The sequence below is a fragment of the Hesperophylax consimilis genome, chromosome 4, assembly GCF_061612785.1.
Source record: "Hesperophylax consimilis isolate HC1 chromosome 4, BYU_Hcon_1.0, whole genome shotgun sequence".
NCBI classification, from domain to species: domain Eukaryota; kingdom Metazoa; phylum Arthropoda; class Insecta; order Trichoptera; family Limnephilidae; genus Hesperophylax; species Hesperophylax consimilis.
Window position 1 is genome coordinate 23,748,857 of NC_142839.1, and position 17,474 is coordinate 23,766,330.

The window sequence follows — 17,474 nt, forward strand, 5'->3', positions numbered from 1 at the left end:
TTAATAAAGTTATAAAATATACAGGGTGTATCGGCACGTACCCGACAAACTTTAACCAGCTATTCCTCAGCACATTTGAAGTAAAAAATGTTATGGGCACTTTGCTGTCCGGTAACATTTTTTTTTAATAAAAAAAATATCATTTATATTTTCACCACTGTTTTATCCTTTGTTACAGTTTGAAAACCCATCTGGCAATATTTTATTCGAGTTTCGTTGAATAATATACGTACGTACCTACATTGGCGCGCTTTTACAATCACAACGAAATGGCATGGCACTCATTTTTGACTATTATTATTTAGTGTGTATGAAAGAGCGAAGACGCTTTTTGACACACTTGCTAATAACAGCTGTTGAACACGATAAACAATGCCAATGACAGTGACGGAGTGTGGATTTTTTTAGAATTTTTTGTTTTTAATTGAAAAAAAATGTTACCGGACAGCAAAGTGCCCATAACATTTTTTACTCCAAATGTGATAAGGAATAGCTGGTTAAAGTTTGTCGGGTACGTGCCGATACAACCTGTATATTTTTTTGGCTTTGGAAAATGCTTGACGTTTCTGTACAATTTTATGCTACGTATGAACCACGAATCATGGGAAAGAAACGAAGCAACTTCGCGCCATTTGCGGTTTGTTCGTTCTTTTCCCATGATTTGTGGTTGGGATCGCGGTCCGGCTCGCAAGTTTATACGTGCATTATCACTTAGGTATGTAATTTTTAGGTAACTTACTTTTCAAGTGTGTATACTTTTTTTTTTTCAATTATTATTACCAACCTAAAAGATATGGGGGTGGAAATGAGGGTCGCTGTGAGAAATGCCAAGTCATGGGAATAGGAAGTTTTCCATAAAACTACCGTCGTCAACGTTTCACTTTTAGGTATAGGCTTTTCTGGGTGACTCCTTTATTATCTTTGGCGGCACTTGTCACTCTGCCATCGACACCCGGCGTAGTTCCCAGTGTTCCCACCTGAATATTCATTTAATGGCGACACAGACGATATATAATAAAGTTATCGTTTTATTTATTCATTATATTCTTTTGTGACCTAAATTAAAATTCTCACATAATCTATTCATCTAAAGAAGAGTGTCTGTGGCGGGTGGGCGGCGTACTTTTGTTTTTTGTACAGAAAAAAAAATATTTCGAGATTGATGAAATTTTGCACACTTGACCTTCAAAACAAAATAGCCATACATAAGTTTTACGCTCTATAACTGACAAAACACATCGAAGAAATGTATATTTTTTGTTAGTTTTTTTCTTTGAATTATATATTTGAGTCGGAAATATTATCGAGGAACTGCGAAATTAATGCAAAATTTACGATGGGCATAGTAGAGATATTCTTCTTTCGAAATGTTATTTTTTTTTCGATTCCGCACAAGAGACCCAGCTGCACAAAGCCAGTTAAAATATGGCACTCTTAGATTCCCCGGGCAGTTTTGAAGCAGAGGGAAAGGGAATGTTAAGTATCTGATTATCTTCAACAATGCACTTTTGATGTAATTTCATCATTATTCATTGTGTATTGTTTCGAGACATACTCGGCATCGCAGCTGCATGCGGACCTCTGTATTCATTCGCAGCATCAAATTATTTAATTGTTTCCAACTACTATGATAAATATTTAACTGAAGGCTTTCCTATGCATATTTATTATCTCTAGCATTTATCTACACGTGTAGTGTGTAGCCCTCACCGCACTCGGTTTATTTCCCAACCGCCTTAGAATATAATTTAACAAAAAGGTAATGGAAATCAATCAATTAATAACTTCCTGGAAATGATAATTCTCTGCAAATCATTAGGATCATCAAATAACGTATTTCGAACATTCCATATGAAGTGAATGTTGAAAATAATTGGTTTTATTGTTTTTTAACGGTCTTAGTCATTGAACCAAGCTAGAATTTATAATTTTACACTAGATTGCACATAACACACTTCAAGCAATAAAATAATTACCTATTGAATTGCATAAAATTTGTGTTTTGATTAGCACGCAAATGTACATACCTACTTTGATAATTAGTACCTACTGTACCGAATAAATTAAAATGTTTTAGGTTTTTGTACAAGAAAAATACAATTGTTTATTTTTTTGATTATTGTAAGAAATGTTTCGTGAAATATCATCCCTAATAATATTAACTATACATACACATACTAATTTGAGGATTTTCTGTACTATGGTATATTACTGATAACCTTTTAAATATAATCTCTCTTATCAGGCACAATAGTTCTTCTATTCTGATAAGGTATATATGTGATCAATAATGAACTTAAATATAATATTTTGTAAAAAATATATGTATAATGTAAGTTACATTATGTAACCAATATGTCTTATATTTCAATAAAAAAAATATATTTTGCTGATTGTAATTCACGTTTTTATATGCGTATGTAGGTACTTAATTATCTAAATACTAACAATTATATACAACTTCCGTGGTGGAGGGGAAAGGCTCTCAACTGGAGCGAAGGTAAGGCTCTTGACAAGCCGGAGGTCACAGGTTCAAATCTCAGCGTGCGCAATTTTATTTGATAAGATACTCTCTTCACCTATAACTTCCTTTCCCCATCTCCTTTCCCTCTCAACTAGCTTCATCCTCACAAAATCCCCTATTGGGGATACCATAGTCTCACCGGTTCCAGACGGTTGGGATCAATTGGGACTCTTGTGCCGTTTAACATAAAAATAAGCTATTTGTATATACTTTGCTAGTTGCTTAGTTTGATTCATATCAATATAAATAATGTATTATACAATTATTGTTAGTTCACTTTGTTAAACTATGTAAAACACTGAATTGATTTAGGTACTTATTATCTGGAGTTGTAGAGATTCTATGGGTCTTCAATATAAAATTATTAAAGATAACTAATTGGGTATGTTTTATTTAATGGTAGGAAAATTAATTTTCTTTATCAACTTGTTTAAAATCATATGTTTTTGGATTGAAAATTTGGTCGCCTAGAAATGTTTCAGACGCTTTAATTAAATACTGCGAGTAGAATACATCTTGGCCTATGAAATAATCGAGTATTTTTTAGATAAGTCTTTTTATAAGCCCAGAAAAAATAATGTAAAGGCCTATGAAAACTGCTTTAAAGTTCAAAATCTCCTACTTACGAACCCATTATCGGTTATGATTTTATTGTATAATGTGGCAAATTAAGTTATTTATAAAATGATCGAAAATTTTTTAAATATTTATGCCTGAACATCTACAAAATACACTTTTTGGCCATGTTTTTTTCTTGCCTAAATCAAAACAGGCGGATGGTGTTAAGCGGGAATTGAAACCTTATCGCCATCTACGTAAGGGTTGTTATTGATAGCGGCCCAATTTAAAATATTACACGACGTAGTGCATCGCCTTAACAACACGTGTGTCACGTTTTAAGTTCTTTATTAGACGGAACATATTCATATTTACGACGATCTATTATTTTATTGTAGTATAGCGAAAAGTTATAATCGCTTTTTTTTCTATTCTGGACTAATTCATATTGCTAAGTAGACATTATTTACATATGCATGGGTAAAGTTTGTTGCACAATAATTATCATTAAGAAATTTGTACATCATCAAAATGCTTACGAAATTATCTGTAAACATAACATGACCCCCAGTCATTGATGTATTATACTTTATTATTATTTTTCGGAATAACTTATTGAGTAAAACCTCAAATTATAATATTTAAATACTGAAGACAATATTAGTGATTTTTTCAAACGAAAATCTGAAACAGAAAAATCAGAAAAAGAAACGGTCACATCTGGGACTCGAACCCAGGACCCTTGTCTTTCCGGGACAATGCTCTTGTCCCGGAAAGACAAGGGTCCTGGGTTCGAGTCCCAGATGTGACCGTTTCTTTTTCTGATTTTTCTGTTTCAGATTTTCGTTTGAAAAAATCACTAATATTGTCTTCAGTATTTAAATATTATAATTTGAGGTTTTACTCAATAAGTTATTCCGAAAAATAATAATTCATTTTCTAGACTTGCAGAAAAAGTCAATAGATGTCGCACATTAAAAATAAAAACAATAAGATAGGTTTATCTATAAGACGCTGTCTAGGATTGCATTTAGTTCGGGTTGAATCTTGCGATCATACATAAAAGATAGTTGCCAATAAAAATGTGCGGTGAAAAAATGAAGACAACGTTGGTAGTTCTTATTCGAAGTATGATACAGTTAAAAGTGACCGAATAGGATAGGGTCCCATTAGCGCAGTTGGTAGAGCATTGTCCCGGAAAGACAAGGGTCCTGGGTTCGAGTCCCAGATGTGACCGTTTCTTTTTCTGATTTTTCTGTTTCAGATTTTCGTTTGAAAAATCACTAATATTATACTTTAGTCTATGCCCCCGGTGTGGATAGTCAAAATCAAAGATATTAGAAGAACGAGATATGCTATGTTGGCCGCCGGACCGTAGCCGGAGTACTACCTAATTAGGGTACTTTGAACGGTATCGGGACGTGTACGCACAGAAATCTGTTCTATGTATTAGTGCGGATACCTTAGCGCAAGCGAAGGTGTGCAGTAGTATTGGTGAACAAAACCGGCGACACTCGGCAAAACAATTCCACTCAGTACGAACTGCGCATAGCACATCTCGTTCTTCTAATATCTTTGGTCAAAATATATATAACTTTGTTGCAAAACTGGTGACCCAAATTAGGTATGGTTAGAAATGTGTGACTGTTCATATTAAGGTTCAAATTAATTAATAAATATTTCAATTTATTCGATGTACAAATTCATGTTAGTTTGATAAATATAACGCATACACACACACTATTATAAATACACATTACTACAGTGTAGCGATGAGTCATTCATGAACGAGCTGTATAATTGAGCTAGCTCTTTTTGAAGAACGAGGTGTATAATTGAACTAGCTCTTTTTGATGAATGAGCTGTATAATCAAGCTAGCTCTTTTTGATGAGCCATATTCGTACGACTCCCGGTAAACCCTACCACGGCTCAATTGAACGGTCACTCTTTTTTCATGAGGAGATATTTTAGAAACATAGTGCCATTAAAATTATTCAATATTTTGTTTTGACATGGTACCGTAAAAAAATACAAAAAGGTAACCGGATAAAACAGAAGGTATGGTTAAGTCTTTTTCTTCACTTTTCTTCAATATTCTTGTTCTTATTGACATGGAATGATACCAAAGTACTAATTAATTTTTATATATGTATCATGTAGTTTACAAATGACTTTCTTCCTTTCCAGGTACATTCCGACCCGACTTTGGGGCTTCAGCGGCCATGTACAGACTATCCTGCACAGCGTGATAGGCCGCGTGCGCTGCCCGTGGCCCATTGGCCAGCGCGTCTACCTGACTCTTCCGGACCGCTCCACCCTCACCTACGATCTGTACGAACCACTCGGAGGGCCCCATGAAGGTACACAATATTCTTCTTGTTTTTAAATTTACTAACATACATTTAAAATTCTCTTACGGTAAACTTAAAAGAATTTATAATCTGCCCTTTCATAGATGGCGCTAATTTAATAACTAACTAACTAACTAACCATCACGCCGTTTCCCCGCAGGGGTAGGCAGAGAGGACGGACCGCCAAACAACTCGGTCTTGGCACACACTCCTTGCCTCATTCACATTCATACATACTCTTCTATTGTTCTAACTCTTGACATGGCCCGACTCAAGTATCTGATTCACTTGGTCGTGCCATGTCTTCCTCGGGCGTCCCCGACTTTTGCTACCATTCACATTTGCATCGTATATTCTCCTTACACTCCTTTCTTCGCTCATTCGCTCTACATGCCCAAACCACCTAAGCGTCCCTTTCTTGATCTTACTCATTACGCTTACATCAGCCTTGCACTCTTTGCGGATATCCACATTCCTCACACGATCATACATGGTTTTACCACACATACGCCTCAGGGATCTCATTTCAACAGCATTCAATCTACTTTCATTCTTTCTTTGCCAGTTCCATGCCTCACTTCCATACATCAGAGTAGGTACCAGCACTCCATTGTGGACTGCTAACTTCGCTTCTTTGGACAATTTTTTGTTAGCTTAAATATACGTTTTGCAAGTTATGCTTTTTTATATGGACGAATTATTTGTTTGCACCTGTACATAAGCAATATGTATATGAATAAATAGTTTTGTCTGTATAAAAACACTATTCTTTCAAGTATAACTTTCAAAAAGTGCATTTTGATAAAATAATTAAATTAACTTTTATAATATTAAACCTACGAACTAGATTATAGATTATAACGTACGTCGCGTTTAACCTTAACATACATTTCGTAGTACATAAATTTCAGATGCATTTAAAATACAATCTGAATAGTCAGTCACCTTTCTCTTCTACGCCTTCTTCCCCTCATAAAAAAGCTGATAAATTATAATTTGAAATTTATGTAGGTACTTTAGTAAAAAATTAGGTAATTTATATTATAGAAAATTCCTTGGTTATAATTAAGTTATTTGTTTAGAAACTGTCGTCTTTATCATCGCCTTTGTGAAAGACCGTCATTAAAATTAAAAACCTTACTTGAAATGGATTTAGCTAAATGGATTTAACTGGCAGAGAAAGGATGAAAGTAGACTGAATGCTGTAGAAATGAGATCCCTGAGGCGTATGTGTGGTAAAGCCATGTATGATCGTGTAAGAAATGTGGAGATCCGCAAAGAGTGCAAGGCTGATGTAAGCGTTATGAATAATATCAAGAAAGGTACGCTTAGATTGTTTGGGCATGTAGAGCGAATGAGCGAAGAAAGGAATGTAAGGAGAATATACAATGCAAATGTGAATGGTAACAGAAGTCGGGGACGCCCGAGGAAGACATGGCACGACCAAGTGAATCAGAGACTTGAGTCGGGCCTTGTCAAGAGTCAGAATAATAGAAGAGTATGTATTAGACGATGTATGAATGTGAATGAGGCAAGAAGCGTGTGCCAAGACCGAGTTGTTTGGCGGTCCGTCCTCTCAGCCTACCCCTGCGGGGAAACGGCGTGATGGTTAGTTAGTTAGTTACTAGATCGGAAAAGGTAAGTACTTCACAAACTTTTCTCCCTCTTCTCCTTCCGTTCACCATTTCCTTATTTTGTATCATCAATGACAATTGAGAAATGTTGTAAGGCAGAAGAAAATGTGAAATTATTTGCTTGATGAAAACCTGACCAATAAACATAGCTACAGTAATTTCGAGCAATGCTCCTATTCTGAATGGTGGTCTCAAGGGCAATACATTATTTTTTTTATTCGGGAAAACATACAATTAAAAAAAAAAATTGCATACATATTTAATTTGTATAGTTTAGCATTAACCCGCGAAGTTTTCGATATGATACTGGGAATATATAACACTGAAATAATATTCAAATATACTTTGAAGTTTGACAAATTGTGTGCGTTGAAAAGCCATTTTAATTTAACGATATGTAGTTTGTGGCTTTTGAACCCACAATCTCTTGGCCTAGAGCCAAAGCTAATAATAATAATAATAATAACCGACTTTTAGAACTGCTAAAATAAATTAATTAAACCCAATACACAATTCAATAGTTTCTCAAGTAGTTTTTCAACCATTTTTATTGCTATCGGATGATTGTCAAATTTATAAACATTCTTAAAATACAGCATTAGTCAACATACAAATTATAGCAAAACAATTGATAATTTTGGAATATAATTTTTTAAATAAATGTTTTGTTGCCACTAAACTTGTTGGAATACCATCAATCATTTCAGTTGACACAAATTAGCATACACACAGATACCACCGAGTGCTTTTTAAGTGTGTTATCTATTTGGCATTATACTTGTATAGGCTGACAACGAGCGAGCGTACTTGGTCAGGGAGTGGCTCATTAATATTGCCATTTAGAATTGAATCATAGAACACTCACTAACATAGAACACAATTGATATTTGAACAGATAGAATGCGCACAGATGACTTTTGATTTACTGTGTTAGATGTTTAAAAGAGTCCCGATTGTATGAATTTCCTAGTTAATCCAAATTTATTAAAGAAGCTTCACAGTATAGGTAGGTAATCTTCAAGATAGACTTATTACACAAAGTGCAGGTACCCAGATATTAGGTGCAATCAGGTTGACACTCTGCATGAAACATTTCCATTTGAGTTTTCCTATTGATTTATTGTATACTTCATATTACTTTTTATCAAAGGTTTTCACTTCTTCATCTTCTATACAGGGTGTTAAGCGACGTACTTACCTGACCTTATTGGCCTCATTATTTTTTTTAACTCGGCTAAGTTACCAATGATGACATTTGAAAGATTCATTTTTATTTGAAACAAAAATAATAAATACAACAGCAAAAATGTTACTGGAGACCAAAATATTATTTACATTTTTTACTCCAAATAAGGTCAGGAATCACTGGTTAAAGTAAATCTGGTAAGTCTCTACACCCTGTGTTAAATTTAAGTAATTATAAACTCTTTTCTTTAATCCGATCCATATGGTAGTTGCATGAAGGGTAAGCAGAAAGAACTTTCTTTCTCCTGTCAAAGTCGAGGCGAAAATGACATAACAATGTCATTTGGTAGATTTTTTTTGTTTGTAATATCAACCTGCATAGGTACATGAAAAAATAAATCATTGTTCCCACAGTGAGTGATGAAACTAAATTGAAATTCAAAAGAAAAATCAATGTCACAAGCGTTTGGCGAAAAAAGAACATAGTCCATTGAAAATCATTTTTGTTTGTTATTTGGGAGAAGTGATTCCAAAATTTTTTATGTAATTATGATTCGAAATTTGAATACGATAAACTAACACGAAATGTAGAAGGGTTTATTTGATTATATACTTATAAAACACGCATGTGACAAAATGTGCCTTGTGATGGGATAGATTGCATTGAAACAACCAGCGCCATAAAGGTTGAAATAATATTTCCCAGATTAGCCAATTTAGCCGACCCTGGTTTAGCTGAGTCCTCTTTAGCTGAACCCGGTTTATCTGAGCCTCAATCAAGAGTCTGATGTGTTAGCGTTAAACAAATTTTGTATTTTAGTACACAGTACTTGAACTAACCTAAAATATTTTTGTTGACTGTGCAGATGACATCACGGTGGCCATCTGCCCTGGCATCGGCAACACCTCGGAGAGCGTTTACATACGCACATGCGTGCATTACTCGCAGTACCATGGCTACCGGTGCGCCGTGCTCAACCACATTGGGGCGCTCAGCAGCGTGCAGCTCACCGCTAGCCGCATCTTCAGCTATGGTAATATATACTTATACCCAATGGTTCCATGACAAAACAGAACAGTGAAAAATCAGAACATTGAAGAAAAAAAGCTAACCTAAACTTACCTATGATTTTATCATGTTCTGTTTTGTCACCGTTCTGTTTCATCAGGTATCCGAAATTGATGAAGCACCAACAATGCTGATTGTACTTTTTGGGCAAAAAGGAGTTTTAAGTAGGTTTTGTGCATAATATTATGGATCATAATGAGCATATTATCATTGTACAAAAAATAAAACAGGGAAGAAATTTTTTTTGTACATGAACCAATTGTAAACAATCTGGGAGTTCCTCAAGGACCTGTATTGGGTCCAATTTTACTTATGCTTTAAATAAATCAATGATATTTCATTACTTTGGTTTGACAAGGTTCTAACTGAACATCACCTTATTCTGAGTTATGGGGTTACAAATGTTACAATGTCCATTTCTCATAACATCTATAACAAATGCTGAATTTATTATTTGATCTAATGTATAGTATTTTAGTTGTTCATTATAAACGAAGACATTTTTAAATTGGATTTTTATTTCAAATTCTAGAACATACCTTCTTATGAAGTTAGAACATTGTTCGTCCAGCAGGGACACAATATTTCACTTTACAAGGTTCTAACGTTACTTGGAACCTTGTTCAACAAGTTTGGATAGTTTTTGTTGCTTTGATAGTATGAATTGAAGTAAAAGTACACATTATTGGTGTAATATATTTGTATTAAAAGCTCGATTATCAAAAAAAATATTTTTGTAACACCTACTTAACACTTAAAGAATTTATAAAAGTATTAAAAAACAATTATTTATTCAAAGAAATAATATACCCTAACCTCCAAATTAATACCTGTTAATTTGTTCGCTTTTTGGAACAACTCAAATGGTATTATAGAAATCCTTTGCCGTCATAGCTAGAAATATGAACTAAACGGTGTTAGAAATAACAAGCTTTATATTCCAATATAGAAGTTGACCACAGAATAATTAAAATGTACACTATGAAACCAAAGGTTCTGACCGCAATTTGAGAAAAATTTATGATATTTTTTACTAATTATTTCAATATGAAATGACAGAAAAGTGAAGTGTTTATAATTTTTAGACAATATTTGTATAATAAAATATGTGGTTTTTATTTTTTGATCCGTTGAACAAGGTTAGAACCTTGTCAAAATAAATGAAAATTAAAAGTGTATGATGTTATAGCTTTGGCACATTACTAACTTCGTTAATACCCAACAGAAGGACTTCAAAATTATTTTGGATGTAGATATAAGTTAAACAAACGGTTTCCCATTCAAAGGTTATTTTGGTACAAAATGTCAGTTACAACCTTGTCAAACCAAAGTAACGATTTATGATATAGTGAAAATTGAAAACAAACTGATTTGAATACCGATGTGGCAGAGCTGTTAGCTCCTTGGTGCCGGACTCATAAGATACTTGTGCAAAAAAATTTCGGAGTGGTAGATACTCTAAATATCGCCCTGGAGAAAGTTCACCATTCAGAATTGAAACATTGCTCTAAATGGGTTTTTAGCCTGGTTCATTATCTGAATAATCTTCTCAACCCACCTCTTTCCCATCTCCATTCGCTCTCCACTTCATTCATCCTCACAACATTCCCCAAGTTGGAGATTCCATAGTCCTACTAGCTATATAGCATATAAAAAAAATGTCTAAACCACATAGGTACTTACATAGGTTCCCGCATGAGAAATTCTCACACTTAAGAAGTTAATTTTTTGGTTCTTGTTAGATTGAGCTGATCAGCTGGTAGCTCTTTGGTAAATCCATTAAAAGATAACTCTAAGGACGAGTTGTTTCGGAGAATTTGAACAATTCATCTAATTTCAACGTTAATTTTTGGGTTCTGTGAAAGTCCTATTCAAGTTCTGTTATTATATCATTATAGGCTAGTTGCCTAACAGAACTTGAAAATTTACTTTGATATTTGAAGAATTGTTCAAATTAGTAGGCGAATTAATGAATATCTGTAAGAGCCGATTCCCTACACGCTGCGGACCATCAGTCCAGACCGTAAGCTGGCGCTATTTTCAGCTTAGGCTCTTATTCAGTTGTGAAAGAAAAGTCATTCTCGGTGTACATTCATTTTCGTTATCATAATTATAATTTTAAATTATTAACTCATTGATGATTTCAAATCCTGTTTGTACATTCACCTACCATGACATAATGCTCATACCAGTCATAGCAAACAACCTCTTATTTATAAATCAAATCATCACATTCACACATAGATTCGCCTGTTAATAGATGACCTAAGTGCGAGAACCTCCGTGGCTCCTTGGCTCTGACAAAATGAGAATAAAAAAAAATGTTAAACTTGTCATAAAAATTGGATTTTCATTTACAGTTCCCTTGAGGTAATTTTTCACAATTCAAATTATGTAAATATTTTTATTATAAATGGATATTTTAAAGCTCATGATGGAAATGAAAATGCAAGCTAAAAACTTTGTTACTGACCTAGACAGAAAAGCTGCACAAATTGATGATACTGAATTGATGATGAATTGATGATATTGATGATAAGAGCTCACCATTTGAGAGTTTTTGCTTCTCAGTGTGCAGATTTTCTTCTTCAGTTAACCCATTGGCATCTGAATTGTTTAATATAACTTTTAAACCCTATGTTTAGCCATTCAGGTTTTTAAATATTTTTACCAACAAGTCCCAACAACGTGGTGAATTTTCTTGGAATTTTGGAATGCTCCCAAGGTATCTAATATGTGCTACATATTACCTATTTTTGAAGTTATCGTTAAAAGAAATACCATTTTAGAAACTAGATAAAATTATCTTTAAAATATTTGCATTTGAAAAAAACATTGATCTTTCTAAACAATAATTTTTTTAATATCAAACATGAAAATGTTAACAAAAAAACTTACCAGGACATTTTGATTCAGAATGTCCATAATTTTGAAATAATTCAATATTTTTAAAACATATTCCTTTTGTGTAGGTAATTAGTAATAAAACTGTTACTTCACTTTTTATGCCGTTTATATGATAAAAAATACAAATAATTTTTTGACTTTCAACTGTCGCCAATTCGTAATCACGCACTTTGACATTTAAAAAAATTTTATCTTTGTAATAATGTATAAATATTTGATATAAACTGTGAAGAATAATTATTTATCTTTCCAATGACGAACATATCACATGTCTACGCATTATAGAAAAAAAGATAAAAATACTTTTATAATGTATTGACGCCCCGGTCAGATCTGTCCTCCAGAGGCTATAATGGAATATGATGTTTGTGGCTAGTAATGTCATTCCGAGGCCTGAAAGGTTAAACGTAATAATTTACTATTTGGTACGATGGTCCTCAAAACATCCATCACTCGTTTTTCGACCAACGGTACCAGAACCTCGCCTTTTGTAAGATCTCTATGACCCCGATTGCTAACAAAACTTAATTTGTAATTATCAGGAAAAAACTTTACCCACATATCATTGCCAACACTACGAAATGAATGCTTCATTATCTGTAGAGCGATTGGCATTTAAAATTTTATACCGAGATGTCACGTGTACGTCCGTTTTTCGTTTGTTGCCGACATACTTCCGTCCCGCGTGGTTTGAGTTTAAGACATGCGATACACTCCCGCCGGGTTAGCGGGGTTCGATGCCAATGGGAAAAATTCTGTACTTAAATTTTGAAGTTTGTAAAGTAGAAAAAACTCTATCTATAAATTTAATATCTCCCTTGAGAGAGTTTGCTTGAAATGGCGCTATGTTTAGTAATTAAATTTTAATATCTATCCAGGTATTTCACTGCATGTATCTTCCTTCGACTGCTCAAACATTGTCTAAGGAGGTCTAAGTTTTTATGACTGCGGGCAGTTGGGAATATTGTGAGTGGCCGTGTTGACTAATACGTTGGGTTCTCACTCGGGCGTCGTGAGTTCAATTCTTCAGTTGGTTAAGTCTTCCATCATAATAACACAAGCGAAAAAACACTTCTACTACCATCATTACAAAATTTTCCCTTTGTAATGATGGTAGTAGAAGTATTTCAAATATTGTCAGGTTATTCGTAAACCGAGAATTTTCGTGGAAAAAAATTTGGGATATTGATTCTTGTACTTCCCGAAATGCCTTTTATTTTTAATAATTATATACATGTAGTTTAATTTTGTCCAGGCAGTTGTGACTATTGTGCGATATCACAATATGAAATATCTAATTAATTTGTATAATATTTCAGGTCACACGGAAGACTTCAGCTCCATGATCGACAGCCTAGTGGAGAGGTACCCCACCACCCGCCTGGTCCTTGTGGGCTTCAGCCTCGGTGGTAACCTCATCACCAAATACCTCGGAGACAAGACCCAGACCAAGCCTGCGCATATTATCGGCGGCATATCCATCTGCCAGGGCTACAATGCTATTGAGTAAGTCTAGAAAGCCAACTTTTATGATTGTTTATTTATGTTTACTTTATATGCTTGCAGCGCTCTTTTAAAAGTTTGTAATTTTTCGCCGGAGGGCCAGATATTTGTGTCATAGTGCAGTTGGTGCGAAATAGACTAAGTCTTATGTAAATTTTATAATGGTTGAGACAGTTCCATCACAAAACAGAACATTGAAGAAAACAAACAAATGAATATCATACCTAACCCAACCTATTATTTTTATCGTGCTCTGTTTTATCCGCTTACCCCATTGGACATCTTAGGTTTTGATTCTGTATCTTCATAATTTGTACATACAATTACAATTTTAACCATCGAGCTCCTACTGCGGCGTCGCGGGTTCAATTCTGTTTCTAGTTAAGTCTTCCATCATTGTTCAAGCAACATTTTCCGCATATTTATAATGGTAGTATGTAGTAGTAATTCAAATATTGTCAGGTTATGTTTGACTTTCTTTTAAAAAATGGAAATATGTAGATACTAAAATATTATAACAAGTAATTCTGTGAACAGTAAATTCAAACAATAAACTTTGCGTAATGTTAATTATTTGGTGGAATAAAAAGGTACTATCAAAAGCAGCTACCATCTTGACAGGATTGACCGGACCCGGAACACACCAACAAATTTTCAGACAGATGAAAGGCAAAGTGGTTGAGGTGAAACACGCTCAGTCAATATATGAAATTTTGTAATTTTTTGTGACGTAGGTACCTTTTTTAGTTTGCATAATTGAAACTTGTAAAAACATCCTTTTTTAAAATAGCGCCATCTGTTGGACAAACATAATTTTTCTTTTAAACAGTGCCATCTTTTGGACGTAAAAGCAACACACGCTTTTGTTTCTCTATCTGCACAGACAGACTGAGCTACAGCAACGCGTGGCGGGGTTCAGCTAGTTACAAATAATAAATGTGTGATATTTATTACGTAAAATTAACAAAGGGCTGATTTCGCTTTGGGATTGTTTTCAAAAGTGCGCCTCCAGGTAGAATATGTATCCTACCAAATATTGCGGTTAATCTGAATTCGTAATAAATCTTTATTCCATAGCAACAAAACCTTATCAGGTTGTGAAAATATTTAATTATTTTTCATGAATAAAATCAATGTTTTTGATTTTGTCATTTATTATTATCTCATCCGCATGAATTTATTGTAGATTATTTATATTTGTGACCTTTACACTAGGGGAATGCCAAGGAAGTATAATAATTGGATCCAGCTATGTGTCACAGATGATTGAAAGATAATGTTATTTTGATAAGATAACACTTCGTTTTCGGTCTGTTGGTGATAACGCCTGTAATCCAACTTGCTTAGGAATTTTAATTCTTTCCCTAAAGAACTAAACAAAAATCAATGTAGCTTGATTTTGTCATTTCATTTATTTTTCATAATTTATGTGTAATGTATATTTTAGATTAGATAACCTCGTACCACAAACATTAGATAACTTGGTTGTACCACAAATGAATATATTCATTTGAATAGTTTGCACTAAACTTTGAATACGTATTAAAGCATATTTTTATGAATATGTATTCAGTAAAAATCTTAAATGACCAGGTCACAGTTCAATAATGACCAGGTCACAATAACAAGATTTTTCACGAAAACCACTTTTATTAAAATAACATTAAAGTTTACCAAACTTGGATGAATATTTATTTTTTAGAAATTTTAGTAAGTTCCATCAAACTCAATGGCCAACTTCAAAGCACAACAATAAAGGGTTAATTATCCAATCCGTGTTTACTCAATACTGAATTACCTGTCAAACATGATGAATTTTTGCTCTAGATTGATTCTGCCGCAAACTCAAATAACAGTGACCCAGATCTAGTACCTTATACATATAATATTATGATCATGTTTGTATTGAAATATGTTTACACTCGGACAATGTAAGCAAAGTTCCCGTGTGTTCTGTAAAATAGTTCAGTAAAGGTAGACAAATTTATCCTTGTCCTGTCAAATGTCCTATTGTGATGATGGGTATTGTAGAACTAGGGCATTCTGATTATTCTGATTGTTTAGCTGGAGAAGACGATTGCATTTCACTATCAGTGGAAATTAGGTCTGTTATTGTTTTCAATTTGTTTGTTATTATTGCTTTATTCAGGTTTCTGGCTCACTAAATATTTTTTTTTTACATTTACGAGTATTGTACACAATCTTATTTCCATAGATATTCCTAGTAGTTCATTCACAGAAAGGAGAATGAACCACTAGGAAATTAAATTAATGGAGTTGTCATGAGAAGTCAGGCTAGCAGTCCGCAGTGGAGTTCTGATTCAACCCTACATCAGACATGGAACTGGGAGAGGTAGAAATTAGGAACTTATCATTATTAAGAAAGGTCTAGTTTTGCGTAAATAGAACAAATGGACAAAGAAAATTGGTACATTTTCATACACATATACAGTAGAACCCCGTTAATTCGAACCCCGATAATTAGAAATTTTCCCCAAGAAAATATCCATATAAAACTTTTTTTCAACAAAATGATTTTATAATTCGAAATTCGTTAATTCGTAATTCGAAATTTATTTTTGTTAGTGTAATTCGAAAAAAATTGATTTTAACTAAAAGATTTTTTGAAAAATGTATTTTTCGTATATGTATTAGAATTTTTTAATCCTAAACAGTTGTTCAAAAGTTTTGTATAAAAAAGCATTTTATAGAATTCGGGTTCGCGGACTGTCAAAATTGAATGAACTAAATTAGGATATTTATTACATTTACCACAAAAAACATAAAATGGGAAAGTGTTATCTTAGCCTTCGAAGGTTTAAAAAACTTTACCGAAGGTAGATAAATTTGGCATATTATGGCAAGCGATCACTCAACACGTTTCGCAAACTTGTCATTTTATGCCAAAAATCGGTCGAGTGATTAGGCTAGTTTTTTTTCATCAGTTTTCAAAAGTGTTATGATTTGTCATGGAATCTCTCCGATCAAGTCTTCTCATCCGTTTTATTATTTAAACCCAGTCTAATACTTCTGTACAACATTGGTTTCTGACTGCATATTATTGTTAAGGGTAACCAAATAAAAAAGAACACTGAAAAAACAGAACATGATAACAGAATAAGTTAGGTTAAGTTCGACTGTTATGTTAGGTGTTTTAAATTAGGTTTGGTTTGTTGTTTATTCTTTTTCTTCACTTTTCTCCAATGTTCTGTTTTGCCATGGAATCATTATTAAGGCATTCTGTAATAAAACCTTTTTTTATTTCCAGAGCTCTGAAGTCTCTTCTTCACTGGCAAAACTTTAGGCGCGTGTACCTGTACATAATGACAGACAACTACCGTAATCTGATCACCCGCCACAAGCACGTGCTGCTATCCGAGGAGATCAAGACCCGCTACCAGCTCTCGGAGAAGAGCATCATCTCCGCCGCCACGCTGCCTGATCTTGACGATGCGTACACCAGGTATACACAATATTCCTTCGTAATTATTACATTCAAAATAATATACCTGTATAAACATCCAACACATCTGTATTTTCATTTCTAATTAAGTCTGTTCTGAAATTACCATTTAGATTCTCAATGAACTTACAAATTAAGAAAACAAAAATATGGTTAACACTAAAAAAAATCCTTTGTCGTTACCGCTGTGGAAATTAAGTTTATCCTGCCTTCTGCAAAGTTGTGTAAAATGAGATATAGCCACTCGAATGAATTTTGGCAAGCTTGCAAAAAAGTTTT

General features: G+C 33.8%; 1 protein-coding gene across 1 annotated transcript in view; it reads left to right on the forward strand.

Annotated features, from left to right (window-relative positions):
• The window catches only part of Hydr2 (abhydrolase domain-containing protein 2), a 96,474-nt gene that overhangs the window by 77,161 nt on the left and 1,839 nt on the right, over positions 1 to 17,474 (forward strand). The window contains exons 2-5 of the mRNA XM_089651525.1: positions 5,271 to 5,443; positions 9,120 to 9,287; positions 13,549 to 13,735; positions 17,001 to 17,195. Of these exons, the coding sequence (XP_089507651.1) occupies positions 5,271 to 5,443; positions 9,120 to 9,287; positions 13,549 to 13,735; positions 17,001 to 17,195 (723 nt within the window). The remainder of the gene's footprint in view (positions 1 to 5,270; positions 5,444 to 9,119; positions 9,288 to 13,548; positions 13,736 to 17,000; positions 17,196 to 17,474) is intronic.